The sequence below is a fragment of the Melospiza melodia genome, chromosome 4, assembly GCF_035770615.1.
Source record: "Melospiza melodia melodia isolate bMelMel2 chromosome 4, bMelMel2.pri, whole genome shotgun sequence".
Taxonomy (NCBI): Eukaryota; Metazoa; Chordata; class Aves; order Passeriformes; family Passerellidae; genus Melospiza; species Melospiza melodia.
Window position 1 is genome coordinate 53,627,591 of NC_086197.1, and position 17,403 is coordinate 53,644,993.

Below are 17,403 nucleotides of genomic sequence, written 5' to 3' on the forward strand. Positions count from 1 at the left end.
TATCTCTCCCCTATATCCTCTAGACCTCCTTAAACAGTCACAAGAAGCCCTTTTCATCCTGGCCTCCCAACCCCTGCATCACCTCTGTGGACACTCACCTAGTCAGAGCAAACAAAACACTCCCACTCCACCCCAGCAGAGCTCCAGCCTTGTGGGATGGACAGGTGTCCCCAGACAGTACACCTCACCCTCTCCAAGAAGACTCCACTGCACTGCAGGATCACCAGTGACCCCCACACAAGGCCAGCTGCCCAGACCAAGTGTGTTTCCACCATCTCCCAGGAACACTAGCTTAGGATGGGAGCAAAGAAGCACCAACAGGCAAACCCTGGCAGGGCAGCTGAAGGCAAAGATACTGTGACAGTGAGAAGAACCAGCTCAGATGTCATCATGGAGATGAGCAAACTGTCTGTAAGCAGTTTGAATTCAGAAGAATAAATTGTCACCAAGACATCAGCTGCTTAGCTGGGAGCTCTGCTTACCCCTGTTCAGAAATACTCTGAATGATTCAACAGGAGAAAAGGAAGAAACATAGATAGATAACACCATTTCCATCTTCCCTTCCTCTTCTCTGAGGTGATCCAAGTCCTGTATAGCTCCTCTCCTGAGCTGGTACATAAACATGCTCCAGGGTGTGCAGCTGCCAGAGTCCCCGGGTCAGTGTCAGGCTGAGACTGGCCAGATGCTGATGGAGGAGAGGCAGGAGGGGTGATACCATCCCACAACACTCATACTAAACATGTGCCATATCAGGGAAAGGGACAGGTCAGGACTATATCAGGAGCTTTTCCTCTTGGCTGGAGAGGAAACCTGTCCAGGACATGAAGAAGGGAAAGAGCTGAGTAGATGCTAAGAGGACAAAGTCTCTGTAGAGAGGGCAGAGAGCAGCCAAGTGCTACCATCGCTTGTAACGCTGCTCCAGAGCCAGAGGGTGTCACCACCCCACCAGCCAACCCCTTGGGGAAGGAGGTAGTTGGGCAAAGCCAAAATGCTGTGGGTCAGCCTGGCCTTAAACTGGAGCCCTTGCAAAGGGAAGGATATGGGGAGCCAAGGGCTGTGCCTGTTCCTGACCCACAGACCTGCCAGGGCTCCTTGCTTCTGACTGTGTGACCTTTCCTAAGACCTTTCATGGAATGGCTTTAAAATTACAGAGAGCAGGTTTATATTAGACATAGGAAGAAATTCTTAACTCTGAGGGTGGTGAGGCACCAGAACAGGTTGCCCAGAGAAACAGTGGATGCTCCATCCCTGGAAGTGCTCAAGGCCAGGTTGGGACTCTGGGCAACCTGATCTAGTGGGAGGTGCCCCTGCCCTTGGCAAGGGGTTTGGAACTGCATGAACTTTAAGGTCCCTTCCAACCCTAGCACTTTTATTATTCAGTGATTCTATATCCTACATTGCATTCAGCTATTTGTGTCCTGCAGCTGCTGCACTGAGCCAGGCCTGGGCTTACTTGTGGGACTGCAAAGGGCTGTAATTCCCATCTGCCCCTGTTAGTGCTGCCTAATGGTGTGTCCTCCAGGGCATCCACCAGAGGTGGCACAGAGCACACCTCCACTCACACTCAGCATGAGCCAAGGACTACAAACCAAAGCTGAGATATGACAAATTCAGTACAGATGTGACCTAAGCCAGAGCAGTATTGTGCCAGAGGTGAAGAAAAGAGCGTGGCATCTTGGACCTCATTTCCTCCTCCGCATACCAGCACGGCCACACCAGATGCCCTGCAGGATGTGACCCTAGATAACATGGGAGGTCTGTATGGGATCTGTTCTAAAGCCATCATAGCTGAACAGGCACCCTCCCCTAAACATTCCACCGTGCCTGGCATTCCCAGTGCTCCCCATTCCTCCGTCCCAAAGCCAGAATACCCAGCTACCTCCTTGTCTTGGCCTGAGTGGGTCTTTGCCCTTTAGACCATCCCACAGAGACCAGCATCAGCCAGAGACAACCATGGGAGGAATCAAAGTCTGGCTTGTAGCGGAGCTGTCCCTCACTTCCCAGGAAGCTAACCACAGTCTCTCCCTTAGAACAAAGCTTCACAAGGCCCAGAATGCAACCCTAGCCCTCCCTGGAGCTGGATGCCCATTTCCCCTGCAAACAAGTCACACCCTGCCACATAGAAGCAATCCCTGGGCTAAGAGTCACAGACAGTCGCTTGCTGGAGCCCGCCCAAGAGCAATGAGCTTTCCAAGCCCTTTCCCTTTCTTGGGGGTCTGCTAGTCACATAAACAGGAAGAGCCTGGCCCTCTCCCTCCCCCTCGCAGGGCTCTGCCTCCCTCCCCGCTCTGCGGCGGGTGGGCGCCGGCACGATGCAAGGCCCAGCGCGGGGCCTAGCCCCTCGGGAGGAGCTGCGGGCTGGCCCCTGACCTCCAGGCTCCGCATTTCCTGTGGAGCCCGCGAGGGAGACGAGGCCCCTTCTTCCAGACGCTGGGGCTGGGCGTAAAGGGGCCTCTATGGGCCAGTCTGCAGGGAAAAGGAAAGGTCACGGCGGTCCTTTGCCTGCAGCAGCCCGAGGTCGGAGGAGGCAAAGATGGCAGCAGCCCCGGCGGAGGAGCTGGGAGCATCGCTGGGACACGGCCGTCCAGCCTCAATGACAGGGCGAGGGCCCTGCTCCCGCCCCCGCCCTGCAGCCAGCTCTCCAAACCTTTCTTTATCTCCCGGCGTTTATTTCTAAAAGCTTTGTGGCTTTCTGTCCCAAAACCAAAGGCAGCCACACCAGGAGGGAGCACAGCCCGTGCCTGCAGGAGAAGGGTGCAGCTGCAAAGCCCAGCACTGTTAACCCTCAGCAAGCTAAACCCAGCTGCAGGAATAGGTGCCTGTCCTAAAATTTCCTATCTGGGTGTTGCCCCTTTCCCCCAGATCTCTCTAGAGAGGAGTAAGTGGAGACAGGTATCCCTGACTCCTCCTCACATCTCCCATGGGTCATGACAGGGAACAGGACTGAGACCTGCAGAGGGAACCAGGAGGAAGGACAGAACCTTGCTGAAGGCATTCAGTTTAAGAGGCATATCCCTGTCTCTGGGTCCCCATCCACGCCTGGGCTCTGTGCAAGCCCTGGCATCTCAAGGCTCAGGATGCTGAGCACATGTGATGCCCGCTCTTCACAACCTGGCAAGAGGTGCCGGATGCCTGGGGAGAGCAGGGAGGAGGGGATGGCATCCCGGATGGAAACCTCTGGTATGCCTCTGCACTGATCTCCACTCTGCCCTGGAATGTGCCGGCCAGCAGCATGTGGGAAAGTGGAGGCAGCAGAGACCTTGGATGTGTCAGCTCCCCGGCTGAGTAAACAAGAGGAGACCTGGCAAGCATTCAGCCCCAACTATCCAAGACCTTGGAAAAAAGGGGGCTGGAAACAGGGAGGTTCTTCTGTCCCCTTCTTGCTTAATCTTTGCAAAATATGTCCTAACCTCTCCCCTACCTCAGGTGCTAATACCACCTCCTCATATCCCTAGCAATTCTGGAGAAGAAGTGTGGGGAGAGACTCTCCCTGTGGAGTTTCCAGCACCATGCTGTTAGATCTAAAATCCGGGAGAGACACTGCCTCAAAAGAAGGGTCTGGAGAAGAAAGAGGTAGGATAAAAGGATTTATCACCCCCTACCACGCACACATATCCATGCCCCTTGGCAATCTCCCAGACAGCAGGGAGCACAGAGCATGAAGGGAGCTTCCACCAATACTGGCAGTGCCTCGGGGAGCAGAGTGACAGCCGGGACAGAGGCACAGTACAGCTCCCAGACAAATACCTTCCCAGCCCCACCTGGGGACATTCCCATTGGGGGGTGCACGCTCCAGCCTCACTCAAGGTTACAGAGGCTCAAGAGAGGCTGACAGTGCATTCCCCAGTGCTGGCTGGAAACGTGTTCCCACCGCTCTTCAGGTTGGCAGCATTGCCTCCCTGGCCTCCTCTATAAAGGGCACCCACTGTGACTCAGCCCTTCTGCAGCCAGGCACAGGAACCTGGGGCAGAGGGGTGGGCTGGGGAAGGTCCCCCTGCACCCCGCAGTGGAGCCCATCATCTCCTGGGGGCTGAAGTGCTGCAGCAGTGGCACTAGGAGGCTGTGCCTTCTGGCCACCATCCCGTGTCCCCTATCGCTCCTCCGCAGGCGCAGACTCCCGGAGAATGAGCCATTGTTCCCCAGCCCTGCAGCCTCTTCCTGTCCCTCTAGGGCTGTGAGACAAACAAAAGCAGAGCCAGACGCCATGGGGAGGAGGCTGGGTCTGCTCCCCTCCTCCAGATCCCGCAGCAACCCCACAGGCAGGCAGGCAGACGGATGCCCGCCTTGGGGGAATGGGCAGGGACACCCCTATTTTTAGCTGCTCCTGCATCCCCACCCCCTTCCTTCCGTGGGCCAAAAATACATGGGCTGGATGGACAGGCAAAATCATTAGGATAAAAGAGTTGTCCAGGCCTTGTGTCCAACCACTCCCCTGGCTTTCACCTCTTCCCTTTGACCAGAATGGGTTCCCCAAGCATGGTCTCCCACTCCCAGCAAGGATGACTTATCTCTTAATCCCTGTTCCTTATATCCCCACATCCTCTCTCTGTACACTGTACTCTTCATCACCCCACATGCCACTCCCTCTCTACTCTATGGATGCATCTCCCATTCCTTGTTCCGTGACAGTCCCCTCTCCCATGCCACGCCAGCCCTGGGGACCTACTCCCTTCCCTTGAAATCCCCCAGATCCTCCTTTCCCCAAAACACCTTTAGGCACCTCCTCACACAATTCATTTCCAAAAGGCCCTTTCCTCATAAAGGCCCAGAGTTTCCCACTCACCCCCTTCCCCTCCTGCCCCTCTGTATCCCTCCTACCCTCACCATCTCCTCCTTTCTCTCCCTATCCCAACAACCTCCATCCCAGTTCCCTCCAGCCTGCATGGGCTTTAAACTCCTGTAGATGTGCTCCCCCCTCCTTGTCCTGCCGAGGGAACATATTTGAGGGAGGGCAAAGAGATTCACAGATCCCCCTGCACACAGAGAGATGCTTTTCCAAGCACCAAATTTGTATCTGAGCCCTCCCCCCAGTCCCTCCTGCTCTGACTTTTACAAGGTCTGTGAAAAAGAACTGGAGAATCAAGGGTGGGGTTGTTCTGGGGAGATGTCTACATACATGAATATATAACTTTATATTTACATCTCCTTTCCTAGTACGTGGAATCACAGAAGTGTTTCCAGGCCACAGGCAGCTGTTCCTGGATTACTTCTGGTTTATGCAACATCCTCCCTCCCCCTCCCAGCTATGTCCCAAACTCCCCCTCCCTCCCCTCTGTGCCCATGTAAAACTTGGAGGGAAAGCATAGATCAGAGTCTGTCCTGGGGTCTGTCCCTCCATCCTCACACCCAACACCACCCCACAACCCCACAGCAGCCCTACAGCACCCCACATCCCTGGCCAGCAGACAGGAATAGCATACCAGGAGGAAGCCGGGGAGTGTGGGGGGAGGAGGAAAGATGAAAATATTTGGGATAGGAGGAGATGGGCAGAGGGAGGGAGGCAGCCCGCCAGCAAGCCTGGGAACTCATCCGTGCCTCCTCCTGGGCTTTGGCAAACCCCGAGGCTTTGAGTTCCCAGCCCTGCTCCCAGGGGAAAAGCACATACTCCCCCCTTTGCAAATCCCACAAGCAGGACGTGGTCAGTCCCATTCCTTGGCCTCCCACTGCTCCAGGGCAGGGGAGGAGCTGGTGGGGAGAGTCAGAAGTGGGTGTTTACAGGGTTATCCACCCCACTTAGAGTATGAGTGGGTCTAAGCCAGCGCTGCTGCCTGCCTGGGGGTGCTCACCACAACCTCCCTGCTTGCCTTCCCCAGTGCAGCACAAGGATCCTGGGAACCAGAGCACTCCAGCCCCTTTCCCTGGTTATCTAAAGGCAACAGGCACAGCGTGGGGAACTCAGAGCAAAAATGGGCTGAGCCTGGCCGAGCACATTTGGGGGTTCAGCCAGAGGAGAAATCACCCCAGTGGAGAAACGGCAGGGCATGAGGGACCCAGTGCCTACAAAGGCAGAGCTGGCATCTGACCAGGGATGCCCTTGGCAAGACGCTGGGTGCTTGCACCTATCCCTTGCCCCAGGCTGTCACCTCCTGCCACCACTCTGGCTTGGTCACCCTGAAACCGGCTTTGCCTTCAGCTCATCCCCAGAGCAGTGAGACATGGGCTGGAGGCAGCACCGAGGGCCATGGGCTGGGAGCAGGGAGAAGGGACCTGACAGCCCCAGGGTGAGGGGGAGCTGGATGAGGCCATGCCAGGTGGGGCAAGAGAGCTCTCTGCACCCCCATCCCCATCGTGGCAGGGTTCTGCCCCCCCCTGCTGCTGGCAGTAACCCCCATACCCATGTGGTATGTGCCCTCATGGCCCCAAGAGAAGAATGGAAACATCTGGAAGTCACCTGCAAACGAGCAGCACTTTCAGTTAATGAGGAAATATGAGCCAGAGACCCTGGGCAGCAACAGGATATCTGCTTCTTGTGCACTGAGCAATGCACCCCCTTCCCACCGAGCCCCCTGCCTGCCCTCCCTCTTCAGGAAGTTTCCAGCACTGTTGTGCTCTTGGAGGTCCATCTCTGGGAAGGAGGGCAGGTGGGAAGGAAGCAAACTGAAATGGCAGGGAATATAAACCCATGGGTGAGCACCCTATCACAATGCCCTTATCACCTTCTCTTGACTTCTCCCAGGCACTGTGGAGAAGGAGTAGAAGGATTTTTCTGTACTGGAGGGGAGTCCTGTATCAGCCTCCTTCAGGCATTGAGCCTATGAGTGGAAGGCACTGCAAAGTGAGATAGGATGAGGGAGTGAGCACCAGGAAGTGTGGGGCAGAGACTTCAGCCCCCCCACATCCGTCCTCTCCTCTCTCCTCCCCATCACATTCAGTCATCCATAAGACCTCAGTCCTGTGTTGGAGGGATGAGTGCTGGGAAGATGAGGGGATGCAATTTGCACAGCCCTGTCTTTGATGTTGTGGTAGTCAAAGCAAATTCTCATCTGGGAAAGCTGCTGGGCCACTTGTCTGCTCCATGATAAGCCCAGTAGCCAATCTCTGTGTCATGGTGAGACTGGTACTGCTGCCTGGGGGCTGAGGGTTACAGATGGGATGAAAGGTTGGGGCGACTGAAGGTAAATGAGGTAGCTGGGCTGGGAGGGGTCCAGCTCCTGCCCAGGGCACCCATGGGTGGTACAGTGACTCTGCAGCACTGTCCAGCCTCACAGCCACCTCTCCTTTATCAGCTGAGGTGGATAAATAGGCTGAGAAGCAGGATTGTATGGACTGACTTTCCAGGCTGTTGTATATGAAAGAAGGGGGTGTAACCGAGCAGCCAGAGGCCAGGATGAGTACTGAGACCCAGAGCTGGCACATCCCCTGACCCTTGAGGTCACCAAAGCACTTCAGTGCTAGACCTAGGAGTACAAAAGTCAGAGCTTGGCTGGCATGGCTGCAACATCACAGGTTTGGGGCAGGATGCTGAGGAGAAGGCATTTCCAGATGCTTTCCTGGAAATGAAGCCCATCCTGGCCCAGAGCACAGAGATGCTGGGAGTAGCACTGAGAAGGAGGCAGTGGAGAGCCGGCCACCCTGCAAGAAGCGGAACGTGGCCCCTGTCCCATCTGGAAAAGATTTGTTCTGCATTCCCCAGTGGAGGTGGCTGCCGTGGCCCAGGCTCTGCTTCCCGATGCAGCCTCTGCTGCAGGGCACAGGGATGGGGGTGAGGGAGAGCCCCTCAGGCAGGGTGGGGGGAAATGCCCTGGCAGGCCACGCAGAGGCAGGAGACCCAAAGAAAGGGTCTTTTCCTGCCTCTCCCACCACCCCAATTAGCTTCCACTGAGCAGGACCTAGGGGAAGGAATGCATACCATACCCCTGGCAAGCCGGGAGGATGCACGTCATGATTTCTCCTTCTTTCCTCACTGATGGCAGAGCTCATCTCCCATCAGAGATAAGCTTCCATCTTCCTCCAAGGCACAAACCCACTTCAAGTACCACCAACATGCACATATGGTCTTAATTCCTAATGGAGAAAACTTCCATGGAAGGTAGAAACTCCAACTTCCATTTCGCAGAAGAGAAGCCAGAGAACAGTGCCAAACCCCACTACTGCTGCTTAGCAAAGCTCTGAGCAATAGGGTGCTCCTGCCTGGGCACCCCAGCACAAGCCACGCGAGCCCAGTGACCGGCCAGGCTCCATTTTGACATCTCCTCTGCAGACATCTTGTCATCCCTTCAGCCAAGCCCTACTTAACCCCAACAAGTCCTGTCTCGCCTTCACTGCAGAGACACCTCCCTTCTCCTCAGCAGGGCCCTGAATAGGTGCTTGTGCATGGCCAAGTGGTCCCCAGCAGGGCCACCAAGCCAAGCCTGAAGGCCATGAGGGTCACCACTGGCACAGATGGTGCTACACCCACCAGCAGGTTGCCCCTATTGGCACTGATAAGGTCTTCTGCCCTATTAGTGCCAATAGGGACTGATCAAGGGATAACACACGATGCCAGAGGGATTTGGTGTCCCATGTGTGGGCAGAAGCTCTCCCTGGTGCCACCAAAGAGCACCTCCTTGCATTTATCCACAGCCACCCCCTCAGCCTGGTCTGACACACTCTCGCTGGTATGACGCTTGTCCTGACTCTGTAACAAACACCAGGCTGGCCCAGGTGGCCTTTGGGGAGGCTGTCATCCTGCTAATGCTCACCCCAGTGCTACCCACAGCTCCTGGTACCACCACCCAGGCGCAGCCCCCAGTCCTGACTGGCAGTGCTACTACACCCCTGGGAACTTCTATGCAATATGGGATCAGGGGACCCTGTGTGATACCCGAGGTGTCTCACACACACACACACACACACACACACACACACACAGGGTTCAAGCCCCTCTCCTTTGCCCTGCAAACCCGGTTAGACAGCAGCCTGGCCTCCCTCCTTCCCCCAAAGCCCCTGTAGCCGGCACCCGGGAGCGGGAGGCGGCCAATGCCGGCATACGGGAAATGGCACCGGGAAAGCGGGGAGGAGGAGGGGAGCGGCAGAGAAGTTCCTGAAGTTTTCTGTCCTGGATAGTTGGAATAAATCTCATTTTCTCTGGTCTCCCTGCCGAGGCGAGGATTGGCTCGGCAGTGCTGCAGCCCGCCCTCCTCCTTCCCACGTCCCCTCCCCGCCAGCTTCGCTCCCTCTCTCCCGTGGCATCAGGGCGTCAGCCTGGGAGAGCCAGCCTTGGGGGACAGCCGTGGGAAAAGGAGGGGACAATGCCTCCGCTTTTCCCCCCACTGCATCCCGGAGCGCAGCACCGGTAATCCTTGGAACAAGTTACTCTCGGGCCTGCCGAGAGTGTCTCGCAACTTTTCGTCTGGAGGACCGGGAAAAAAATAATAACGCTGGTTCGAAAGAGGTAAATCCTGAAAGTTTTTGGTTCGTGAGTTTGTAGAGCTGGGGGCAGGGGCGTGTTGGGACCAGAAGGAAAAGGGGGGAGAGGGTGTTTGGATTGGGGAGAAGCGGGAGGGGTGGCAAGGCAACAGAGACGGGAAGGATGGTAAAAATAAAGGGAGCAGAAAGCAGGAATGCAACAGGAAACTGGGAGTGAGGAGAGGGGACACGGGACGGGGGGAGAGGCGGGAAGGAAAGGGAGTGAGAAGAGGGTCCCACGGATGGGGGAAGGCAGGAGGACGCTTGTTTCCCAAACCTTGCTCCGATACCCCTCAAAGCCCCACAGGCTCTCGGCACCTCAATTTTAGGGGTATGGAGGAAGAAAGAGAGCACTTTTTCACAAGTGGGCAGGGAAGGGATGGCTGGAAACTGCCCATCTCCATAGCTCCAGCCTCCCTCTGTGTCCCAGAACGTCTGCTTGGAAAAATATCCTTGTTGTACAGAGATATGACTGTGTATATATAGCAGCCAGCAGCACAGGAGTCAGATTTAGGCATCTGCCTACTGCCCGGCACGGCTCCAGGGAAGCTGAGGGAGGCCCAGCCCAGCCAGCCAAGCTCCTTTCCCCCTTCCCCAAGAGCCTGTCCCTGCTGGCTTTCCTCATCCCAAAGCAGTCACCCAACAGGGGAACTCTGCCTCCCTTCCTTCGGGGAAAGGGAGGTTTTTCATCACTCAGGAAGGCTGGGAAAGCCTTTCTGGCCACCCACTGCCATTTCCACCCGCTCTTCCTGCTGTTGAGACCACCCCAAATTTCTTTTGCAGTATGTCCCCTTTGGGGGAGGGAAGAGGCTGCTTTCAGCAGCTCTATCCAACTAGACATCTGGATTATTTTCCCCTCCTTTCTGGTTTCCGCTCTTCCCAGCAAGCAGAACAGCGCTGGCCATTCCCAGCTAGTGGAAAACCAGTGGTAACCAGCTGAACTCGGGGGGGAACAGGCTGGGAGGAGGAGGAGGAGTGCTGGCAGTGGGTCTTTGAAGGCAGGGGCCCTCCCAGAGGAGGCAAGAAGGAAGCCAGAGGGAGTATGCCAGGGAAGGGGAGGCCGTGGTGGGCTGTGGGCTTGGCTTGCCAGGAGCTGGCGAACACCAAGGGCTGCCAGATGGAAGCAGTGGCACCCAGAAAGAGAGAGGGCCAGGCAGAGGGTCCCTTTGCCCAGTGGAGGAAAGGACAGCACCCAGGTCACCCTTTGCCCACAGAATCACGAGTTCCCCTGGCCTGGAGGAGTCTGTTCGGGTGAAGGGGAGGGCTCAAAGGGGGCAGGGAGCCACTCCAGGGGCAGAAGGAAAGAAAAGAAGGAGGGAGAATGGAAGGAGGAAAAGCCCAACAGGCCTGCCAGAAACCTGCCATCCAGGTAGGGCTGGGCACCAGCTGCTTCACTCCCTCCCTCCCTCTCTCCCTCCCTCCTCTTCCCAGCACTTGCTGCCTGCCAGCAGGCAAGGAGAGCCAGGGGCCAGGAGTTGCTGGCTTGCTTCCCTGTGGTGACCAAGGGACAAGGAAGGAGAAACACTTTCCTCCACCCCACTCCCTCACTCAGTAGTTGTCCAGATAGGGAACAAGGGGATGCTCTCCTCCCACGTCCCCCCTTTTCCTTGCCTCCCCACCCCATCCCAAGGTGTGATGTCCCACATAGGGGGGTGCAGGGCAGCTGTGTTGTGGGGGGATCTGGGGTGGGGGTAGGAGTAGCCCTGGCTGGTGCAGTAAATGCTAAAGGGGTCAGTCCCCACTTTGGGTTTCTCAGGGGCTCCATCGTGCAGAGGAAGGGAAAAACTTGAGTGCTGTAGCTCACCTAATCCCCTCTGCCAGAGTCACGTGCTTTCCTTGGGAGATCCTGGGGACAGCTCAAAAATATGGTTGCATCTCTCTCCCTGTGCTCCCAAGACCCCAGTTGTGCTGCAGGCACCATCCCAGTAGTTTCCTTTGCACTCCAGGAGAGCCCTGACCCAATGGCTGTGGGTGGGCCTTCACCACAGAAAGGAAATAGCTCCCCAGTTGTGCCCTTACCCCAAATCTGCCACGTGCCTGGTTTGCTGCAAGGCAGCACTGCATGGTGTCTGTGGGCAGGAGGACGACATGAGCTACAGGACCTGGGGGCCAGCAGGAACCCAGCCTGCCGCCACTCTGTCCCTGCTGCCATCAGCTGCTGCCACCCCAGGAGGCCACTGCCACCCTGGGAGGCAGCCAATGGCGCTGGGCACTGCTGGGGGAGGTTTGTTTTCCCTTCCCCAGTCATTAACCCCAGGCAGATAAGAGAGGCCCCGGGTGAGCAAACAAGGCCAGGGCAAAGCAAAAATGCATCTAGCCAGCCAGGAAAGCAATTTCATGTCCAGGATCCCCTTCTCCAGGGCCTTTGCCGTCCTGGCACTGCCTGGCTGCTCCAAGGCGATGCACAGACAAGCAGGAGAGGCAGGGAATGTGGCAGGGAAAGCCATGCAGCACTGGGGGACCCAGCACACGCAGATAAGAGATGTGGCTCCTGCGTCATCGCTTGGCATGCTGTCCTCCACAGCCAGCCCTGCTGCAGGACTCAGCTCTGTCTGATGGCCCAGGCACAGAACTGAGCCCAGGGAAGGATGCGTCCCCAGCTGGCTTCCCAGGCCACCAACACTCTGAGATGTCCCAAATCCTCTCCTTTCCCCAGCCCACCCTCTCCCACTTGCTATGCACGCCAACAGGGGATCTGCTGATCTGACAGTCCTCCCCACTGACTGGGAGGTCATCACCCTGCCGTGCATCCAGTGCATCCAGCTGCTGCTTCCTGCCTGCCCCTCGTTGCCTCTGGGACCTGCCTGAGTGGAGGGACCCATCCCACCTTCTCCTCCAGCCTCAGGCAATCCCCTTGCCGTGCCTCAGTTTCCCCTGTCTGCAGAGCGGCTGCCCTCCCCACACTGCCAACTCCCTGCTTCTCCAATATGTCTGCCCAGCTCCCAGGGACCCAGCCAGTGAAGGACAAACAAAGCAATATACAAATACTGCATTTTTGCTTCCCACCACTCCTCCCGAGAAGCACATGGGCCCCAGGCCTCACCCTCTCCTCAAGGGTTCATCTGAATAGCAAAAAGGAGGGAGAGGTTTCTCGCCCCAGGAGCTGGGGCAGCCAAGCAGGGCATTGCTCTGGGAGGAGGTTCTGCCTCGGAGGGAAATCCTCGGCCTGTGTTGTGGTGTGGGTCTGGCAAAGCTGCTTTGCAGACGGGAAACTAAGGCATACTGAGGTAGGTCAGCAAGGTGAGGGAGAGCGCATGTTTTTGGAGGAAAGCCTTTTTCTTCCTCCCCAGGAGAAGGGCCAGATAAAGGGGCAGCCAGTAGCAAGCTCGCCACTGCCTTTTGCACTGCCTTTAACCTCCTCAGGCAGTTCTGTGGATACAGCCAATGGGATTGGGAACATCCTGTCCAAGGCTTTCACTGTTCCTCTTGCCTTATTTAGGTGGCCAACAAGGGGACCAATGCTCTTGCCCTGCCAGTCCACCTGAAGCTCCCTTTGCTGCCTGCTGTCCCATCCATGACTGGCTCCCACTCACCCAGCGACAGTAGAGGACAGCAGATTAACCTCTAAGTCTACGACCAGACACATCCTTCAGTGACCTCCGCAGAACAGGGGGTGACCCAGACACCCCCTGGGGACATCTGCGTGCCACCACTATCCTCACCACTGGGGACGTACCCTCTGAGGGTGATTTCATGAGCTCGACGTAGCACAGGGAAGCGGGAAACCTGCCGAGAGATAAAGTGCCATGCACCGTCACCCCAAGAGCATCGGAGCAGAAGCAATGGGGAGGCTGGGGAAGTGACAGAGCACCCCAGTGCCGGAAGCCTGGTGAGGGCTGATTTTTGGAGCTTCTTCAAAGGCAGGCTGAAGGGTGCAACATGAGCCTGGGGAAGCTGCCGGTGCTGAGCTGGGTGTCAGGCTCCCACGGCAAGCGGCGGCTGAAGTCGGAGCTGACGCCGGACATGATCAGCCCGCCGCTGGGCGATTTCCGGCACACCATGCACGTGGGGCGCGGCGGCGACGTCTTCGGGGACACCTCCTTCCTCAGCAACCACGGCGGGGCCGACGCCGCCAAGCCCAACAGCTTCCTGGCGCGGACGCTGCGGCACGTGCGCCGCAGCCCGCTGAAGAGACGGGGCAGCGGGGGCCAGGTGGGCGCCTCGCCCGCGCCCCCCGCCGTCTCGCCCATCATCAAGAACGCCGTCTCGCTGCCGCAGCTCAACGAGGCCATGTATGATGGAGACAGCACCAGCAGGGGCTTGACCAGCAAGTTCTCCTTCAAAAGTACCTCCAACAGCTTCTCCAAAACACACCAGGCCTATGGTGAGTGCAGCATGAGGCCCAGGCTGGTGCCCTGGTACTGAGCACCCTCTGCAGCCCTTCTCCATTGCTCCATGCCTCAGTTTCCTCCACAGTGAGGAACTTAAGGTTTTAAGGAGGAATGGGATATTTGTGACTGCCTGGTCTTGACAATCGCTCCAAGCAGATAATCCTAACCTTCCTCCTGCCCTTGGAAGGTCTCCTTCCAGGGTGTCCCTCAAAGCGGGGCAGGGATGGTTTCTCTGTTTCTGCCCCTCTCCTGCAGCGCCACACAGCTGGCAGCCTGTGTGCAGTACCTGTAAGGGAGCACCCCCCATCTGCCTTTTTACTTGAGCAGCCTCCCTGAGGAAGCCAAAAAGGTGCTGGGACAGAGCAGCAATTCCCACTCCAAAGTAGTGAGGTCAAGGGGACCCACAGCATGGCCTTCCCCACCTCCACACAGATGCTCCAACCCTGTCCCTAGCTGTGCCAGCCTCTACATCTCCATATGCTGCTCCTTAGGGATTCCATACACCCTTCTCCACCGTGTCCACATCCCTCCCTGCCAGCCAGGGTGCCCTTTGGGGAAGGGTTGTGGGAAGGACATCTGTATGGCTCCTCTCCAGCCTCACTGCACTGGGCTGTGCTCAGCTTTTCCCCAGGGAAGGAGGTCTGGAGCAGAAGGTCTCAGGGTGGGGGTTGGATCAGGGGTGCCTACAGCAGCCGGGGGAGGAGGCCGGGCTCAGAGGGAAAGGCAGGCTGAGGCAATGCTGCCATCTCCTGGTCTCACCTGCCTGGCTCAGCCCCACTGCCAGCTTGCCGAGCCCAGAGCCCACCTGGAGACCCTCTGCTGTAACTCTGGGCTTTGGAGATGTCCACAGAGACACTGACCTGTCCTTTAGAGGCCAGTGCCACTAACAGGAGTATGGCCTGAGCCACTTTGTCAGCAGTGTCCCTTTTCCCCTGCAGAACTAAGTCAGGCTTGCTCCCTCACCAGCCATACCTTCTGCCTCACAGGTCTGGAGTCCGGATTTTGTACCATCCCTCGTGTCCCTCGTTTGGAAAAGGCCCAAGAGAGCACCTGTCCCGGGGAGGACGAGCTGGATCGCTCCGACTCCCTGCTGTCCTTCCGCCTCGACCTGGGGCCCTCCCTGATGAGCGAGCTCCTCCAGGTGATGAGCTTCTCTGAAACCAATGGCAACGAGGTGGGGGAGGATGGCCCACACCTCCTGTGTGAAGAGGGGACCAAGGACAGGGTCCCTCCAGCAGTGCCTGCATCCCATGAAGAGGACAAGGCAGCATCCAGCTTCTGGGACCACTCCAGGCAGAGCAACGCGTCAGGGGCCAGCTCACTGCCAGGCCTGTCGGTCCATGCCAACGGAGAGGCACGTGCCATCGAAGGCGCTGGAGCGAACTCTGTCTGGGCTTCGGGGCCAGGGCCAGTGTCCACAGGGTCCCCGTGGCAAGGCCACTGGAACGACTGCACCATTGAGGCTGGAGAATTTGACCGAGCAGCCCAGGTCCTGGCCCGCCATTACGGTGGGACCAGCACCCCGCGGAGCCCGGAGAAGGGTGAGGGTCCCCGGCAGGCCCGGACACAGACCCCGTGGGAGAGCCCCAGCAGCAGCCTGTGGGGGTCACGAGTGACAAGGGAGAGCCGCTCCCCCGAGGCCAGCTGGAACCAAGGAGAGGAGGAGGAGGAGGAGACCAAGCTCTCCAGCCTGCAGGAAAGCCACAGCGGTGCCCGAGGGGGCCGCAGCAATTCCTTCGAGTATGCCGATGCGGAGGAGGAAGAGGACGATGAAGTCAAGGTGTGAACAGCCATCCCGCCCATCACAGGCCCCAGCAGAGATACTGGTGCCAGCGTCTTTGCCCTCCTCCCTGTGCCCCACCCGCTGGTGCTGGTGTCACCAGCAGGCCCAGTGGGTGACCTCCTTGCCAGGTGGGGGCACTGGGCAGGCCGGGGAGGGCAGGAGGAGAGCCCATCTCCTGGGGGGCTCCCTGGGGCTGGGCCAGTGGGCTCCACAGAGCCAGGCATGGCACCCCTACTCCAGCCTCACGGCCCTTAGACATCAAAGGAACAGCCCCATATGCCAAAGGAACCCTGAATCCTTCCTACCCCATCCCATTCTCCCCAGCACCCCCTCTCTCAAGCCCCAACCTGGCTCCACCAGCATGTCTGGGGACATACTTCATCCTTCCACTGATGTTCCCAGCCCTCCTCTGCAATGGCACGCGTGCCTCCCCAGAGGTATTCCCAATGATGGCTCTGGGAAGAAGGGGATGGCGTTTCCCCAGCTCCAGCTGGTGCAAGACCCTTCAGAACAGCCCATCTATCAACAGGGAAAGGTCAGCTGGGGTCCCAAGGGACAGGCAAACCCCACAGAGCTGAGCTTTCTCTTTTCCCCTGCCTCCCTCAAAAAGCTGTGTGCTCGGTGTTCAGGAGGTGAGAGCATGCACAGAAATAATCAGGAAAGTTTCCACTTGCCTCCTGCTGCTGGGCATCGCTTAGGACAGCTTCCTTCCTTACCCCCACTCCCCTCAGCAATTGAGAGGAGAGAAACTTTTTGGCTGACTAGTGGCAAAGGCAGGTTGTCAGGTCACCAAATTCTGCAGTTCAGGCCCTAAATATCCCTTCTTTTCCCCCTGCCTCAGAACAAGGAGACTCCTCTCCAGCCACTTGGTTTGTGCCACCATCCTCGTGGTGGTGGTGGCACAGTTTGTGTCTCCATCCTGTCCCCTGCTCATTCCCCACACACACCCCTCTTTGCAGCACACCCTCCCCAAGGGTGGCGTGGAGCATGGCTGCTGTCCCCTGCCGGGTGGCCCTGGGTGACACAGCTGCCCTGGAATGAGCTGTCCCCACGCTGGCCCGCGTGCAGATTGGCCCTCACAGAAGCGCCTTTGTGCCACGGTGTGGAGCCAACATGCTCGGGGGCTGAGGTCACTGGGGGGACCCTCACAGGACCCCCCTTGTTCTCTGGGACAGCGGGGCGTGTGCAGTGGGAGGAGATGCTGGGCCATGGCTGCAGGACTCTGCTCCCACGCATCTCTCCTGCCACCCGGCTGCTTTTGCCAGGAAGCTCTTCAGAGCAGGATAAAGAGCTTCAGGATGCACGTGCAAGTGCCACTTGCAGCCAGGCCACCAAGGTTAAGGACAAGCCCATGTGCCCCAGCCTCCCCAAGGGGCTGCCTCATGCCAGCCACCAGCAGCAAACCAGGGCAGGCACCAGCTTCAGGAAGTCCCCAGGTCTGGCCACTGGCAGCCAGCAGGATCAGCCTTATTCTCCCATGCACCTTCCAGGGTGGGGACCTGGGCTCTCAGGATGAGCTCCCCTCTGCCCTCTGCTTCCCAGACCATAACACAAGACCAAAGATCCATATCTGTGGAATTATCCTTTCTGCCTCCCCTCTGTATCCCATGCACTTATTATTGACCTTATTAAAACAGTTTTGATACTAACCTCTGGTGCATCCCCTTGGCTGCTGTGACCTTATTGTCTTCCTTGCCATGTCTGCTGGAGCCCCAGCCACCAATCTTTGGCAGTGAGGAAGTGGAGAGGGAGGGCAAGGACACTGCCACCTTGCCTTGGACCAGGCTCCCTGTAAGATGCTCTTCTACTCTGCTCTCCTCCCACCCAGCCTGAAGTGTCCCAATGTTTGCTGTCACACATCAGTCTCACTTTTGAGTTGGCAAGGAACTTTAGAGTTAGAGC

The 17,403-nt window shown here is 57.7% G+C and overlaps 1 protein-coding gene across 2 annotated transcripts; it reads left to right on the top strand.

Moving 5' to 3' along the window:
• The first annotated feature begins 9,037 nt into the window (after nucleotides 1-9,037).
• On the top strand, nucleotides 9,038-17,150 carry CDC42EP1 (CDC42 effector protein 1). 2 transcript variants are annotated; one of them, XM_063154485.1, is made up of 3 exons: nucleotides 9,038-9,373; nucleotides 12,827-13,711; nucleotides 14,705-17,150. In XM_063154485.1, exons 2-3 carry the CDS (start codon nucleotides 13,267-13,269, stop codon nucleotides 15,502-15,504), a joined length of 1,245 nt encoding a protein of 414 aa, XP_063010555.1. In that variant the 5' UTR covers nucleotides 9,038-9,373; nucleotides 12,827-13,266; the 3' UTR covers nucleotides 15,505-17,150. The 2 variants fall into 2 exon arrangements, with proteins under 2 accessions (XP_063010555.1, XP_063010556.1); XM_063154486.1 differs by lacking the exon at nucleotides 9,038-9,373 and adding an exon at nucleotides 10,646-10,756.
• The last annotated feature ends 253 nt before the right edge of the window (nucleotides 17,151-17,403 follow it).

What these genes read in the sequence shown, in the direction of transcription:
- CDC42EP1 (XM_063154485.1), top strand. Translation starts at nt 13,267, where the DNA reads ATGAGCCTGGGGAAGCTGCCGGTGCTGAGCTGGGTGTCAGGCTCCCAC. An exon ending in CAAAACACACCAGGCCTATG is followed by an intron (nt 13,712 to 14,704) that starts GTGAGTGCAGCA and finishes TCTGCCTCACAG; the next exon opens with GTCTGGAGTCCGGATTTTGT.